The sequence below is a fragment of the Seriola dumerili genome, unplaced genomic scaffold, assembly GCF_002260705.1.
Source record: "Seriola dumerili isolate Sdu_G_001 unplaced genomic scaffold, Sdu_1.0 BDQW01000017.1, whole genome shotgun sequence".
In the NCBI taxonomy this organism is placed as follows: Eukaryota; Metazoa; Chordata; class Actinopteri; order Carangiformes; family Carangidae; genus Seriola; species Seriola dumerili.
Genome location: NW_019174272.1, coordinates 1995021 through 2013275, shown reverse-complemented (window position 1 = coordinate 2013275; position 18255 = coordinate 1995021). Strand labels below are relative to the sequence as shown.

At 42.0% G+C, this 18255-nt stretch overlaps 1 protein-coding gene across 2 annotated transcripts in view; it reads left to right on the top strand.

The window, feature by feature from the left end:
* edil3 (EGF like repeats and discoidin domains 3) overlaps window positions 1-18255 on the top strand; it is a 109116-nt gene that overhangs the window by 73806 nt on the left and 17055 nt on the right. For both annotated transcript variants that reach the window (XM_022754858.1, XM_022754850.1), the window contains exons 6-8: window positions 2620-2775; window positions 3872-4016; window positions 4256-4440. In XM_022754858.1, coding sequence (XP_022610579.1) covers window positions 2620-2775; window positions 3872-4016; window positions 4256-4440 — 486 coding nt within the window. The remainder of the gene's footprint in view (window positions 1-2619; window positions 2776-3871; window positions 4017-4255; window positions 4441-18255) is intronic.

Below are 18255 nucleotides of genomic sequence, written 5' to 3'. Positions count from 1 at the left end.
CAGAGGTATTTTCCTTCAAACCGACACATATAACTCTGTAGCCAAAGGTTCTGCGCATGGAGGATGTTTCCAAAGATGCTTCACTCAGACAAATAAATGCATCACTATTAGCGCTGAAGTGACAGAGGTGTGTTTCTGAGTGGTCATTAAAAATGTGAAGGATCACCCCAATTACCCAGGCAGTGGCCTTTTAGTGACAGGGCCTCTAATTAGTGCGAGAAGTATCTATCTCTATGGAGAAAACTGAGAAGAGCGAAGAAATGCTGTGAATGAGAAAGGGTGGGTCATTGCAGCTCTGAGGCTCTAAGAGGGGTGCTTATGTATAATTAACTTCTAACGATGGCTTAAGTATGTAGAAAAATATGTGTAATTGAGTCTTGTCACTACAAATGGACATTAGCAAAGAAATCCATGCAGCAATAGAACTATTGTACATTACTCCAGTAGTTTATGACAGTTCAGACAAGGTTGTAGAAAACAGTTCGTTTTTAGTGCTAGATCCGTAAGAGCGAATACTCTAATCTCTAATGTCCTCAGGAGACACAGCTTAGAGTTTTTTCATTAACAGAAAAGGAGAGTATAACTTAGTGGGCTCTGCCTATCGGTTTGAGCTTTTGCTCTCAAATATTTTACTTGTAAATTGCCTTATTTCATAGTAATGTTACCATTTCCACACCGGAAAATGTGCTCAAACCCCCGGAATACCGTCCTGAATGTGGTCACATTGTGAGTGAAGTTAGACTTCCATTTCTCATGGATCAGCTTTAAAATGGTTCATGTTCTTAAGTCGAAACAGACTTCAGCTTCACAACCATAAAATGAAATATAGACTTGTTTGTTTGCAATATCACATCAAGTTATGGATTTTGCCGTGTACAATGCATCATCCTAAAAATAAAATGAAGAAAAAATGCAACCTTGAGCCAGACTCTATTAAGTCTGTATTTTTTTTAATTTTAATGTTTTTTTGATTTGGTCTTTCCAGGTTAATGGTCCTTTGCTTAATACTTTGCTTAAAACTGTATTAGCGCTGCCCTTTGGTTCTGCAGTTATAGAAGAATAGATGGCTATGTTATTATATTTCGTCAGAGGGTGAGCTAGATGAACCAAACTCTTTTTTACCTAAAAATGAAGCAGCTTGCTGTGAATGTACTTCCAAATTGATTAATGAAGAATTGTCATCACCATTTATTTGCTTCATTTTATTTGTCACAGACTATCAAAGGTGCACTACAGTATTATAAATCTGAAATTTCCTTGTGTTATCCTGCCTTACTTTTTTATCATTAAAATTAACTATAAAAAAAGCCTTGTGTGTGTAACTGTGAGTGCAGTGTGTGAGTAACCCAACACAGCAGTACTCCTTATTTACCGCAGGCCTCTTCATGTTGTCACAGTGAGGTGAGCTGCCGTCAACTGCCATTAGCTGTTAAGAAAAATAACAAAATATCTCTGGAGACTTGTCTCATTTTTTTAAACAAGTTCACCAGAATTACAGGGCAACCACTTTTGAAGCAGCGATGACAGGTTGAATACACTGACTGTAGAAAAACATGGATGTGACATCTGTAACATAACTCACAGGTCTCTCAAGGCTTGCTGCAATCCTTTAATTGGAGGCAGTCTCTTAAAATTTTCTCCAAGATGAAAAAGGATGGATGGCACTGAGGAAGCACCAACCACCATGAGTGTGATAGGCCGGGACTCCAGTCAATCGAGGAAGAATTCTTGGAAATTTATTTTTATTTAATCTGTGACTTTTTTTTTTTTATTACAACAAAGATAAACATTTGGAGATGTGAAACTAGTCATTGAGATCATCATGTCTTCTGGAATTTAATGACATCCGGCCCTTTATTGAAGCATCTTTTAAGAGCAATTAGTTTTGACCAGACAGTATGGTGACCACTTAGTTTAAAGCAATAAAAGCAAGGATGCAATATTATAGCTGTCTTTTTTTTTTGCACTTTTTTAAAGACCCAGTAATTCAGTTGTCCACCTGTTAACTCTAAATTTAGCATCATGAAGAGACTACACTGGCATTTAAACACAGATACATAAATTAAACCGAGATCCATCCAATGATGGCAAAATTTCAACCCTATTAAACATGCTGTCGCTAATTCATGAGATGGAAATGTCTGGAAAAGGTGCAGTTTTGCTAAATTGCGCTTTAGCAAAGTGACCTGTTAGTGAAATGCATGTCAAAGCAAAGCTCACACTGGTGTGTAACACATCTATTGTGCTCAGATAATAATGATCCTGTGATGTGTGCACTAAGCAGGATCTATCGAAGCATTCATCACTTTCCTCTTTCTAAGCTCTCTCTTTTCCTCTTGGCTCTCTGAGCCACTTTACATTGGCACCATATTGACAGTCTGCACAGGGTTGACAGAATGGATCTGGAGCATGAGAATTGATTAAATGTTCCATTTGATCACAGACTTTCTGAATAAGATGGATGGCCCTGACAGAAAAGATACAAGGGGGTGAATTGATTCCCATGACTTGCATACACTTACTGCTCATGCACACAGATGCACACATTTATAGTGTCTGAAAATAAAGTTCTAATTTCTTGATTTTACCTTTCTTTTTTTTCTTTTTTTTTGTCCACAGATAAACTTGCAGAGGAGAATGCGGGTCACGGGCCTAATTACCCAGGGTGCAAAGCGTATCGGCAGCCCGGAGTACGTCAAGTCTTACAAAGTAGCCTACAGTGATGACGGAAAGACCTGGAGAACATACAAAGTCAAGGGCAAAGATGAGGATATGGTGAGACACACACGTGGGCACACAAACACAGACATGCACACCCATTGTCATCTCTCCCGCTCTTTCCCTTTAGCTTCCCGCTCTGTAACACACAGACACACACTCGTACACATGCACACACGGTGACTAGAGACTATGCACTCAGTCAAGGGCAGGGTGGAGGACGTGATGAGATGGCTTTTTAATTAGCTAGCACACACCGGGCCCATCTTGCTGCCCCTTACCCCCTCCACTTTTATGACTTCTAGATTGAATTTTTATACTATTTGGGGATGAACAGCCACCAAATAGGCCACACAGCGTTCTATCATTCCTGACAGCAAACCACGGCTGTCCTCCATTTGGCTGAGCTCTGAATGACCCTGACTTCCAAACTTGTTCTCAAATTTATTACGCAGAACAATACTGCTGGACTTGAATATTCTATGATCTTGATTTTATTCCTTGTCTGTCTTGTCTTTTGCTTTCAGTCAAAATTTGTAATTACATAAAGCAAGAATGTGCATGATTGAGTGTAAATTTGTATACAGTAGTTTTGGAGGTGGACGTTGTAACTGTATGAGCAGAGTGGGACAAATGCCTGTGTAATAGGGCCTGTGGGTGTGTTTGAAGCAGTTACAAGCCCTGATACTTGACCTAATATAAATTGTTGTTTTTTTACTTTGACCTGTTGCCACCCCGTGACTGCTATTTCCTATATCGCATGAACACACCGCTCTGTCTATCCGTAGCTTTCTCTTTCTCTGTCCCTTCCTCTCCGCACGTCAGACTTACAGCCCATCAGTCACTCAAGTCAAAGAGTTTCTGTCAGACTATCTCAGGTCATTTGGATAAAACACTCCAGAAGGTATGGCGATATAATTGGAGCACTAATTTAAAACACACCACTGTTCTTATGAATTACGGGCTCAAATGGTGCGAGAAATTGTCTGTTTTCCCCTGTAATTCTAGCTCATTGACCTTGAATGACAGCAATTTGTTGAGTGTGGAGTAGACACTAGAGACAGCGCCAGATCGACTGCCACATTACGGTAAAACTGATCTGCTTCACCATCCTCCCCGCCCCCATCTGCTGTTATTTCATCCCCTGCAACAGATTTTCAGAGGAAATGTCGATAACAACGCTCCATCAGCCAACTCCTTCACCCCTCCCATTGAAGCCCAGTACGTGCGCATCTACCCCCAAGTCTGCAGGAGGCACTGTACCTTACGCATGGAGCTGCTCGGCTGTGAGCTAACAGGTGAGTGAGTTGAACTAAATCCTTTCAACTGTGTACACAAAGTCAGCATAAGATGATTTGAAAATCCACTGCAGTACGCCTCCTGCAAGGTTGTTTTAGACTGCATTTTTTTTTAATGTGGTAACAACACAGAAAATATACAGTTTTTTGACTTTTTTTTTTTTTTGGGGGGGGGGGGGGGGGGGGGGGTGTACAGTCAGTATGGTTAGAGCAAATCTGTTTGTGTCTATTGTTACCAGGCTGTTCTGAACCACTGGGAATGAAGTCAGGCCATATCCAGGACTACCAGGTCATGGCCTCCAGCATCTTCAGGACGCTCAACATGGACATGTTCACCTGGGAGCCTGGGAAGGCCCGTTTGGACAAACAGGGCAAGGTCAATGCTTGGACAGCTGGACACAGTGATCAGTCACAGTGGCTACAGGTAAGATGCTATCTGAGCTCAACCTGTTATCTGTTATACTGTAGAGATTAGATCAATATATTTGAAGGAAAAAAAAACAACAGCCAGCCTTCTTATTACAGATAGCTGACTTTCACTCTGCTAAAGGATTAGCTCTTACCTCCCTGGCATAATAATTGACGGAGTACATGGTAATGCATGCCAATGGATTCAATTATATTTCATAGTGAAATACTTCATTGATGGGTCAGTGTCAGTTGTGAATGGAATTATATCTTAAAATCCTTCCTCTATTAGCTAGCTCTTAGTATCATTCTTCGAAACAGTCAGTAATAGGTAGTCATCTCTTATTTTTTTCCGTGCCAGTCTTTTTGAATCCAACACCCACGCTGCCTCTGTTGGAGGAGTTTAGCCCTGTTATCTTTGGCTGCAGCCCAGGCTTGCTATCTCTATGAAACCGGCCAATCCATTTGTTTTCATTACTGTAACTGATGGCTGAAAATGTATCCTGTAAGGGACAAGACATGTCTCTAAGTGAACATTTACAACCCAGTCTTTCTGCTGAACAATATGTGAGACTGATCGAAGCTGAGGGAGTTTAAGATACATATCAATCAGACTCAATCATGCCCAGCATGCCCTCATATATGGCCTCATATATTGGATTTTTTTCCCCTTTTCTTTTAACATAAAATGCCATAAATGCTTTTTGCTTTTAGGGTGAGAAACCATGGCATACTTCAACCTGTAGAACTGATAGCATTGAAGAAATTGTGATGTGGATCATCTTCACATTGAATTGAAGATCAGAGTGATTTCTTTGATTTCTTGGTCTTTCTCCTGCACTTGCGCTCCATACACACCGCCTCCCTAGCAGTGACACAGTTAGCACTCTGTAGTCACACTGACTTGTCTGGCCATTATTAGATTGGTCGGGTCTTGAGTCAGATATGTTTTTTATTACGCTGAAAGCTTTTTGCTGAGGGTGAGGGTATGCAGCAGGGGCTGTGTGTCGGAGGAGACAGGTACTTAGCCGGGCCCCATCCAGGCCAGGGAGCTCGGCTAAGCAAAATTGATTGCTGTGGGTAAGGGAAAACTTGTGGTCTCATATTACATGCTGTGCCGGCAGGAAAGGGGTGATGCTATACAGAAGCAGTGAGAAAATCAATGGCTTCCACTGCCAAGGCCAATTTCTGTGCACACAGGTATATACAATATCTGGCTTCTGAAAAGTAGGCATTAAGAGTAATATACTGTAGAGTCAGGTTTCATATTTATATTGATACAGCTGTTGGAACTGACCAATTTTTCAAATTTACTGATCGCTTTATATGCATTTGTTGAACTTCCACCATCCTCGTCTTCTTTATGCTGGTTGCCATGGCAAATAATTGATTCTCAGTGACATTACTGAATGACTTTAAACCTTAAAGATTAATGGAATTAATCAGCCTTAATGACAAATTAAGTATTCGTATTAATCAAGACAACTGCTCTGCTGTGGAGTGGAAGCAGCGGGGGAACTCTTTACAGACACCAAATATCAAATGGGGTTTCTTGATATATAGGACTGGACAAGATTGTACTTGAATTGCAAACAGTGGAGTCATCATCTGATGCACATATTTTGTCTTTTAGCCTGCACCAAGCACTTTTGGTACGACGAAGTACAGCTTTCCTTCTCTATATATTGTGTTTGTATTTTTTGTCTTATTAGTTGTTTGCCATATGTATTTCAGGTGGTGTTTTGTCAGGCAGGCACTGTTCACTGGCAATACAGTGTTTCTTAACTCATAAATTAGCACATTGCTCAACTGAGCGATCTTGTCCATTATAGCAACAAACAGCTCAAATATTTAATGAATCTTTTGAATGTAATCACTCAGAGTAATATGTTGAGATCAGCACACTAAATACTTCAGAATTAAAAATTTCTGCCCACAAATCACTGCAAACTGTAATCGAAACAAAAACACCAAGAACTGGACTTGTTTCTGGGGTGTCAAAGCTGGTTATTCTAGCCTGGCAGGAGATAAAATTACACAGAGGGAGACTGAACCAGAATCTTTCAAGATGTTTTCAAGAGAGGAGCTGTGGCTGTCAGACTGAGCTGCCAAGAGTTCCAGCTGGCATAAGCTGATTAGTTAATTGTGCACATTAACATGTCCACATAGCAAAGAGAAATTGCCAGAGAGACATTAGCTACTTTTCTGTTTCACAGTGTCCCTGCTAATGCAACATTTTTTTTTTGGTGGATTATGGTAAACATCCATCAGACAAAGACATAAACAAGCTTGTAATTTAGTGAGTATGTCGCCTCATCTCACATCTCTTAATTCTGTTGGAAGGGGACATAGCTTCCAGGTGGTATCTCCACTGACAGAAAGTGAGGAACAGGAAAACCTGAAATAAGTTTTGTGTCCTCTGCTGAACTGCAGAGAACAAATACCTTAGTCAGACACCTAGACTCACTCATCCAATCTTTCTGCTGAGCTTTGAGGTACAGATAACTACCACTGATGGGCTTGGTTGTTACATTTATTATGTTATTTAAAATAAAACTTTAAATTACATCAAACTTCTTCACATTTATATATTGCATAATTCTAATGTGGTTCCAATTTGGAATGACATTCTGACATTGATCTGAGACCACCTGAAGTTCTGAGTTAAACTTCAACAAAAATTTCCAACAGCATGTTAAACTGTAATGTAGCTACACCGTGGATATCGAGACACTGTTCACAATTAAGAGACTGAAGAGAAGTATTGTGAAAGCAATGAATGCCTCTGTGCACAGTGAGAGTAGAGTGGCACTCAGTGGAGTGCATACCTCCGCCAACACCACACAATCTTACACGTCTGTCAGATCCAGATTATTATCCGCACCAAATTGTACAAAGTCATAGATCTCAACACCATAAATATGACAGATTTTTTTTACGTCGATACATTATTTCCGGAGAAATTGACGAATGTGTTGAAAAAAAAAAAGCTCCATCTCAAGGAAAGTGATAAAAGTTTCCTGGATCTTCCCCTTTAACTGCATCGTACGAAAATTGTACGGGCTCTTCCCTGGCCCAGGCCCCATCCCTCCAAATTGGTTCATTACTTTTTGCATAATCCTGTTTCTTAAACAGACGGACATGGGGGAAAACATAACCTCCTTGGTGGACTTGAATTCATTTTGTATTTTACAATGTTTAACCTTCTCCAAATGCACATCTCTCACTTCAGTTTCTCATGTGTAGTTGAAATAAAGAGAGCATTTCTCTAATAATCTGAACATGTATATAATATTTGAGTTGCACAGTCCGTGGTGTTCTATCTTCAGTGATTCATTCAACACTGTCAGACTTATAATCCCTCGCCATGAAAAGGTATCAGTTTGATAGTTAGCTATGAGCAGGACATTGGCTGAATAACTATGTATTGTTACTGAAAATAAGACAAAAAATATCACATATCCAGGGTCCCACATGACTTGCATTGTATTTACCTGAGGAAAACTGTGCATGTTTCTTCACATTTGTTTTCTCTCCTATCGGGAAATTGTCCTTTTTCTGTTAAACAGCATCTAAACAAGCAGTTTTACGGATATGATCATTGCTTTATAGGTACCATTTAGGCACGGTTGTAAAACTGCACTGCTATATAACTTCACTTTTGGCTGTTGCCTTACACTGTTTCCAGTATTTCCCTAGTTTCAAGTAGGAGTTGCCAGTGCAGTCTTGTAAGAACAAGAACCCTTGCCAGGTTTATGCCAACACAACCAACTGTGTTGGCATAAACACTGTAACATGAACATGTGTGCAATGTAATTTAGTCCAATAAACAGCCTACGTAATTCCATGGAGTCCGATCCTTATAAGGCATGTTATGTACAATTATACAGAAAATAATGATGCAGTATAGTTTTTTTTTTTTTTTAATACCATCCCAACATGTAGTGTACCACTGAATGGTGCTGTGTAGACATTTATCATTCATCACTTTATTTTCAACTTGTTAAACTTATTTGTAGCCTGCAAAGGTTACAAGCTATGAAGGTAATTCTGTTCTGGTGGTTCATTTGTTATCCCTTGTCTCCAAGGTTTTCACACACAATTATCTCCTTTAAGTGATAAATATGTGTGGTTTGTGGCTATGGCACAATCACCTCTGCCTCTGATGATGCAGAGTGAGCTAAAAATAAAGAGTAGAACAAATTACAGTAGCCCTTGTGCAAATGGTATGTTGGTGCTAATATTTAAATTTAGCTTAAAGTCATTTACACATATCAGTGCACGATCTGGCTAATGTGGTAATATAGCTGCAACATGACATCCATTTTTGCTGACATGTTATTGCCTGAGCAGGTGATGTACAGTAAGTCACAGTAAGTCATCACGGATAAGTAGACCAAAGATCTGCACATGGTATTTCACATGCAACTTTACCTGTGTCATCAGGATCTGGATCTAAGACACAAATTCAGTCACACATTTCATGTTCTACATAGGTGTACAAATATTCTACTATATTACACAGACTTACCCGGCATTATCACAAAACAGTGACACTGTTGTAACTGTTTGGTTTGAAGCAGATTTTTGAACCCAAAAGAAAACGAGCAGCTGCAGGCAGGAGTAGAATTTAGCTGTATTTTTTTTTTTATTGAAGGCAGTGCAGTAAAATCCCAGGAACTTGAGTAAATGTACGTAGACTAACAAATGCAGAGCAGAGCACACATAACAATTAAGCAAATGACTACTGCCAGAGTGGAGGCTTGCATAGGCAGATGCTGATGAGGTAAATTGTGGCAGCTTAGCAGGTGAGGCACTGCATGCACATGGGGGAACAAAGTGTCTCTCTGCAGGAACACGCAGGACCAAGGAGAAAGCACGGTGGGAGACTATAAACCAAGACAGAGGAGACAAAGAAAAGTGGAGAGATATAAGTAATGTGACCTATCACAGTCACTGCTGTAATAACACTGTCAGGAGCACTCGACAGGCTCCTGTCAGTGTTATTACTCTAGCACCAGTTTACCTGCATGCATTTCTTGATTGCCAATATCATAGTTTCTTTCCACTGGTGACAGTTTAGAGCGGCATGCAAAGTGATGGAGTCCCTGACTGTTGAGGAAATGGTGCTTCCCTCATAATAAATGACTACCATGATGGAGTCATGAAACTTTGCTTGAGCCCCACATACACAGTACTTTGGCCTCAAGAAACCAGAGAATAAGGGTGTAAGAACAATAAATGGCGCCGCCATGTAAGTGTAGTTTTTGCTGGTAGAAGTTGGCAATCATCAGAAAACTGTATGACAGAACTGGGTTGCAGCCATTTTTTTCCCTGACACTGGCAAAATCTATTTGTCCTGTATATGGCTGAAGCCAAGCAAGGAGGTGGTCCAGACACTGAATTCATACTTTTCTGACTTTGACAAAAGAAACTCATCCTCCACCACATGTGGAGCTTGGTGTTGAGGGGACCAGCAGAAAATGACATCCAAACACACAGAGACAAAGCATTAGAATCATGAAGCACAACAGAGTTTTGAATACAGCAGGAGGATAAGAGATCCTGCAGTAGATGGCATTACAAGGTACTGTGTGGTTTAAATGTCACATTCCACTTACTCCCTTGATAAATGAACATGAGGTGATAGAAATGCATGAGTCAACCAGCAGAGATCTGTGGTTTTGTTAGTGTTAAAACTTCTATAACCAGTACTGTCTTGAGAGACCTGAATTTATCTATAAAGAAGAACCCAGCAGGCTAGCCAAGACAAGGGATGGATGAACTCTGCAGCTAAAGCCTTCTCGATGTATGTCACCATGGTTATCATTTTGGGCCTGGTAAAATATTATGGTCTAGGGGGGAATAGCCCCTGGTCTGTCATGGAGAAAAGTGCCTCCTAGAAAGGGTTCGTGGGATCCCACAAGGTCATAGAGAAAAGTGAGGATACTATCTCATATTTGATACATTTAGCTCAGTGACACCGGCTTTAACCAACTAAGAATCCTAGAGAGAGCGGTGTGACAGTCCCAAAAGATTGTTAATCCATGCCACTGGATACCAGAGGAGACTGCCAGTGTAGCGTGGTGCAGAGTGAAGCTGCCCTCCACTACACATTTAATTTGAAAAGTGTTTTATTTTGTCCTGTAAAGAGCAAACATATGTCTTTTACCATCACCGTTCGCCACACACACACACAGTAATTTCACACTCAAGTATGTGTTCTCGTTCTCTGAACGTGTTTGACATTCGAACACAGAAAAATGATGAACATACTGTGGCACCTCAGCATATGAGAGATGACCCATGGCGGCCCTTCGGAAGGAAGCGACTCAGAAGGCTGGGGCTGACATATGTTACTCAGCGTGACGAGCCGAGTCCGTTGACACCCAATTTGTGGACTTTGGACAAACTTTTCCATTGTGACATTCACACTAGTCTTAATGGTGTGGCACCTCAGCATATGAGCCCATGGCGGCCCGTCGGCGCCCCCCCCCGGCACAGGCATTGCGCCCAGCCAGCAGAGCTAGCCGCCCGGTGGCCCGCCGGCGCCCCCCCCCCGGCACAGGCATTGCGCCCAGCAAGCAGAGCTAGCCGCCCGGTGGCCCGCCCAGCGCCCCCCCCCGGCACAGCATTGCGTCCCAGCAAGCAGAGCCTAAGCCGCCCAGGTGGGCCCGCCGGCGCCCACCCCAACCCCCCCCACCCCGGCCATGCTTCCCCGCCAAGCAGAGCTGTACCGCCAAGTACCTCCCAGGCCCCCCCTCCCCCCTAAGCACAGCTACTTCCGCCCAGCACAGGCAGAGCTAGCCGCCCGTGGCCCGCCGCGCGCCCCACCCCCCCGGGCACCAGGCATGCGCCCCCAGCCGAAGCAAGAGCTAGCTCCGGCCAACCCCCGTGGCCCCGCCGGCGCCCACCCCAACCCCCCCCCGCACAGCATTGCCGCCCACAAACAGAGCTAGGCGCCCGGTGGCCCGGCACAGCGCCCCCCCCCCGGCACAGGCATTGCGCCCAGCAAGCAGAGCTAGCCGCACCCGGTGGCCCGCCCGGCGCCCACCCCAACCCCCCCCCCCCGGCACAGGCCTTGCGCCCAGCAAGCAGACTAGCCGCCCGGTGGCCCGCCAGCCCCCCCCCCCCGGCACAACAGGCATTGCGCCCAGCAATACAGAGCTAGCCGCCCGGTGCCCGCCGGCGCCCACCCACAACCCCCCCCCCGGCAGCAAGCATTGCGCCCAGCAAGCAGAGCTAGCCGCCCGGTGGCCCGCCAGCGCCCCCCCCGCGCAACAGCATGCGCCCAGCAAGCAGCAGAGCTAGCCGCCCGGATGGCCCGCCGGCGCCCCCCCACCCCCCCCCCCCCGGCACAGGCATTGCGCCCCAGCAAGCAGAGCTAGCCTGCCCGGTTGGCCCGCCAGCGCCCCCCCCCGGCACAGGCATTGCGCCCAGCAAGCAGAGCTTAGCGCCGCGTGGCCCGCCGGCGCCCCCCCCCAACCCCCCCCCGGTCACAGGCATTGCGCCCAGCAAGCAGAGCTAGGCATGTCCGCTTTTTTACCTCATTTTTTTGCAAAATCAACAGTGGTGCCCAAAGACCAAACGAAGGGCAGCTACAAACAAATTTCATCTGTAATCGCCATCTGGTTGTCACCCTGCCCATATCTATTTCCTCGTTATAACTAACCTCGCCCTCCCATCTCAGAAAGGAAAGTTTGAGGGTCCCCCACTGAAAAAAAGTTTGGGGACCGTGATTCAACCACTAACGTGCCAAACAATATAAATCACGTCTGTTTGTATGACTATTCCAGACCATTTTCATCACTGTACATTCATATATATTGTTTTTCAAAATAACAGTCACCAATCATGTATACCCAAACATTGTCAAATTAATCAAATCAACCATGTATCTATTTTAAGTTATTTATGTATTTATTTATGAACTAAACACGAGCAGTCCGGGCTCTTTAGACCGGCTCCTAGTTTTACTCTCGGTCCTCCGACTCGCTTGAGGTAACTAAGCAACCAGTCCCAACAGCCGTTTTCGGTACGTTACTTTCGCTGACCAAGTAACGTTCATAAACAATACTACATTTAACGCAACCGGGACCATAAACTACGACACATATTCACCCCTCACTTACACAATTCTAACTCTCCCTTCTTACCTGTAAAGAGCAAACATATGTCTTTTACCATCACCGTTCGCCACACACACACAGAGTTATTTCACACTCAAGTATGTGTTCTCGTTCTCTGAACGTGTTCACGCGAGACTTCCCTTGTCCCCGAACACAGTGTAGCGAACGCGCTCGTCCTGCTGGTCGGAGTTAGATACATACTGCTAGATGATGCTACATTTTTCAAACAATAAACCAACCTTTCCTTATCATAAAACACAGACAATTTTAACCACACTCTGAACATGAGCTGTACTAAATGGAAATTATGTTAAACATGTAAATAATAAAAATAATAATGTAGGTATATCAACTCACTGATGGCTCTGTATGCCACACTAGCAGGCTGAATGTAAGTATAGTATAGTATAGTATAGTATAGTATAGTATAGTATAGTATAGATTTGTCATGTTCAGGCTGGGCATAGTAACGCAGCACGACAGACAGATGATACCCAATACTTGATCTGGGATGATCAACCTTATACTGCCAAGCTGCATTAGGTCACCTTCTACTTCCCACCTCATCTCTTTTTTGTGACTGACAGAACCTTTTCTGTCTCAACTTACTCACAGCAAATTATCACCAATCGATTTTGCTTAACTGACAGAAGCAGATTTGTGTCTGCTGGCTGACCTTATACATGCATCTGACACATGTATATGTTTTAAACAACATTGTAAACAAACACTAGAAAGCAAGTAACTGTTTAGTTTGGGAAGCCGTCAAATTAACGAATAGAATCACAGGAACATTGTAAATGCAAATGACAACTGATGAACTAATGAGTAACAGTGAGAGGTGAGCCACTGAAATGTGTGGACATCAGGGATTCCCTCTGTTGAGGAAAGGCAAGGGCGGATGGAGAGGCAGAAGCAGAACTCAGGACAGCTGAAGTCAGTGAAATTTATTTTGTAGAGAGCAAATCTTAAATGAAATCAATTTGGCAAAGAGCAGTGTTAATGGATTTCAGTTTTAGTTGTAGCTTTTACTGTGCTTAAAGTTCCCAAGATTTGAAGCAATAATAAGTTCAAATAAAAGCTACATTTTTTGTAGCCAAAAATCTTGCAACCATTTAGTCCGTCTTTATTAAATACATACATGTGGTAATTTATTTGAATATATAGATGTATCAAACATGAAGAATTATTGGGATAATTGTAAGCAAAATTTATAGTGTGAGATTTGAGGTTAAAAAAAACAGGTCAATTTGAAATAAAATGGTGTTGTCATAGAAACAATTATTCACAGCTTAAATGGTGAATCTGTTTCAGTATCAGTCGTGTGTTTCAAGTGCTTTTTATCATTTAGCTTTCTGCACTTTGGTGTAATTGTGTTAAAAAAGTATTCATCAACCTGTAAGCAGGTAAAAGTATGTTTTATTTAATTATTTGCAGGAATTCATAATCACAACAAGTGTAATTATTTAAAAGTGTAATTCAAATAGAACAAATTAATATACTAAACACCCCAGCTGTTACTACCACGGGATACTACAGATTCAGTGCATGTTGACACTTCACATAGAGCATTGTCCCATGTGGAGCAAAGGCTAGCAGGAACAATGAGTAGAGGTAATGCAAGATTGATTCTCATTCAGTGCCTGTGAACGTGTATTTGTTGTAATCAAAGCGGGTATTATCATTACACCAATTTTTCCGAGCACAGCTTCCTAATCAAATCCTACCTCAAATACAGCGCTGCTGACGGCGAACTCTATTTCTTTTAATCAATAGAATTAGCAGGGTGTTTGTTTCATCCATCTACAGAGAAGAATGGCTTTAATTTGTCCCATTGAAACTATCATCTCTTCTTGAGTGTTTATGCAGCAAAGATGAAGCGTGTTCTTTCTAAAAACAGAAAAGCTGCCTCAGAGAGTGTAAAGGCATTGTTGCATGAAAGGATTTAAGAGGGATTTTGATCATCTGGAATAGCAATGATCATGTCTTTATTTCAAGAACAAGACACTAGTACTTTGTTGAAAGTACTTGCATTGGAAAATGGACAGTAAGACTTTATAAGGAATTTTCAAGGGTGAGTTGTCTTCTGCGTCCTTCAAGCTTGATCCTCCCCACAATGGAAAACACAGTCCTTAAAACCATGAATTGTTTCGACAGCGTACAGAGTATATCATCCTAAATCCAGTATTTATATTACTGTCCTACCATGTTGATCGGGTAGAAAATAGATAAAAGCAATTGTCCCTGCAGATCTCACTGTTCAAAGTCATAGTAGTCAGACTAAATACATGCTTTATTCTAGCGGCTGCTCAGCGTTTTATCATTATTTGTTCTACTACTCTACACACAAAGCTGAATCAATAGGAACAGCACCTGCAGCCAAGTATTCTTGCTGAACTAATTAAAGAAACAGAATGTTAGAGGGACAACGTCTCCAGGTGGTTTCTGTTGCAATCAGTGAGAAGCACACAACCATTTAGCCACAGCTGTGATGCTGGAAAAAATATGAAATGTATGAAACACTGGCTTGAGCATACCTTCTAATCTGTCATGCTGCAACTACACGTCTGTGCATGTAAACTTCATTTGCCTTCAACCTTCACAGGAGTTAGCAACACTGTTTGGTATCCAACACAACGCTGATAGGATTTAGTTGGATTTCCCACCGAGCGATCAATTTGCCAGTGTAAATAGAAACAAAACAATTAAGAGTTTTAACACCAAGTTGAATTCCTGCTTCCTTCTGTTATCAGATATGCAGCTATGTTGTCTTTGTTCAACTCTACTCAATTCAATTTTATTTGTGTAGCGCCAAATCACAACATACATTATCTCAAGGCACTTTACAGAGTAAGGTCAAGACCTTACAATATTATACAGACGAACCCAACAGTTCCCACAATGAACAAGCACTTGGCAACAGTGGAGAGGAAAAACAGGCATAAACCTCTGACAGAACCAGACTCGGGGTGGACAGCCGGTAGGGTTGAGAGGAGAGAACTGGGGAAGAGAGGAGAAAGAGGGAGAGAGGAGGAGAAAGAGAGAGACAGGAACAGCTACGGTTGTATATATGTATTCTGATTGTTATAGTGAAAATAATAATAGTAATACCCATAGGTGTAATGGTGTTGTCAATAATAACTGCAGCAATGATAGTAGAACCAATAATAATAATTATGATGATGATAATAAATAATAATAATAATAATGAAAACAGATGAAGTGTCAGATCTGGATTGTGCAGCTCTGGGGTCAGAGATATCTGCAGAATCAGGGCAGAGAGAGAGAGAGACAGAGCACAAAACTATGGGAAAGAGAAAATACAAAGTTAATGACATGCTGTAGATATAATTGCATGAGAGGGAGAGGGGGAGAGAGGGAGAGAGGGCTTAATGCATCATGGGAGTACCCCCGGAAGTCTAGGCCTATAGCGGCAACATCTGAGCTGTGGCACTGCCCACTTATACAAAGCTTGGGAACCAGGATAACAGATGTAACAATGTCTGTCTGTCTTCTGAGCCAGCACTTGCTTCTGCAGATGTGCCAATACATGTAGCCGTGTACAGTGTGCACAATAATAAGACTTAAGTTTTTAGAAGATGGAGGATCATATTAATTGAGACTGTTGTGGGTCATTACCAGTCTTCTATAGAGGAGCATATCAGATGGGGCCAGTCTGATACCAGATATCTAAATGCTCACGACCCAGTTAGAGGCGCCATCAACTTGCAAAATTTATTCTAATTTGAACAGACATAAATTTGGTATGTTGCTTCAAAAATTTTGCCCACAGCTACTGCTAATTCAATCATCTTGAAACATTATCCAAGAATTCAAGAAGAATCTTAGAAAGAATCCACACTAATTTGAAAACATGCCTGATGTAAATTTCATTAAGGCATTATCGTCAGAGCCTCATTTTAACCCTGTCCAATATGGCTCTTTCTTTGCTCTATTTTATTCAATTTCCCTGCAGCTAGTATGCTGATTCAATTAGCTTCCAAATGAAGTTACGGAGGGGATGGTAAATCCATCTGCTTCCCTGATTCAGTCGGGTGGTTTTTTAGTGTCCCCTCCCCAACTATACCCTTAAATGTACAGATTTGCTTGGAACCTGTGTAATGGTACACTTTTGTTTTCATTATCCAAGGAAGCCATCTTATCCTTCAACACCACATCCTGATTCTCATCTCCCTCTTGCTCTCTCCACCTCTCTGTCTCTCTCGCTCTCTCTCGCTCTCAGCTAACGTAGGATGCATTTATCTGTTTTATCTTGGTATGATTGATTCATGAGTCTGCAGCACCGCCAGCTGTAATCGTGGGATCTGCAGGAATTGTCAGAAGTGAAGGCGCCAGAGCTTAAATCAGTGCAGCTGAGATTGGGTCCAGTGTGTTCTGCATGTATATCTCATGTTTCCAGGGTGTCTCTAAGCCATCTCTTGACAAACAGTGTATCCCCTACTCAATTCCATATGGTTAAGTCAGACATCTTTATGTTTTGCACCCACGAGAGTATGGACTGCACTTAAGCAACACTGCTACATTCTACAGGATTATTATTAATTCAGAATAGTCCAAAATTAAGATAAGATATTAATTCATTTCAGGGTGAGTATTGTCTTGCACAGACCACTTATGTCCATAATTACTATCTATTTTTGTAATTTCACGGTTGCCTTTTTTATTGCGTGTGAAGCACACCATGTTTTTTTGTGCAGTGTGTGTGTATGTGCACACATGTGTGAAAATTTGATATGAATATTTTATATACCATGTGAGAGGCAGGAGAGGGGAGAGAGGAGCGAGGTATGATGAGCTGTGTAGTGCAGCAGCCTGTGTCATAAAACATTTTATTTTTAACTCACCTATTTTGTAGGACCTTTAAAAACCTGTATCATCATTGTTAGAATAGGAACACCAGACTTTAGATCATTAAACTATTTCACATTTTACACCTGCTTAATATTCTGCCAGAAAGCAGTTGTTTTTTTCCTCCAGCATGAATTACAGATTTGACTCCAGACAAGATCACACGGAGAGACAGACTACTTTAGATTTTATCGGTGTCCATCACATGTCTACTCACAGTGAACATTAAACAGAGTGTGAAATCCCCCTAGTCCCTTACTAGTGCAGTGTCAAGGCCATTTTTTACGCATATGGATCTGAATCCTTCACTTCACTCAAACTGACACGGTATGCAACTCACTGGTTGTACAGATGCTGTTCTCCTTGCTGTAATAGCTTTAAATGATCCAGACCACCATGGTTGATTTCCTCGCTGTTCCTTTTGCCATGGCCAATTCCCTTCCCCAGTTCCTGCAACCACTTAGACATAACTTGACATGCTGAACTGAGGCTCCATCTGTTTTATGGCTGCGTGCTCCGAGCGGCCTACTAGAATAGGATTTCAGGTCCTAATGTTTGTGCTTTGATACACTGGGTTTGATTGAGGGCTGCCTTTGTTTTGGAAGAAAAAAACAAAAATTAAATAATACTTTAATGTGCACTTTCTATTTTAGAGCACTTAAGTTATGGTGTTAAATTATAAATGGAAGGAAAAAAAAAAAAACAAGCTGACCACGCAGGTGTTTGTGTTGCAAACTAATAGGGAGGGGATGGGTCACTTTTCAAACCAGGCTGTGTTACAATAAAATGTTTGCATTTATAGTCATACATAACACAGCCTCACCAATTTACCT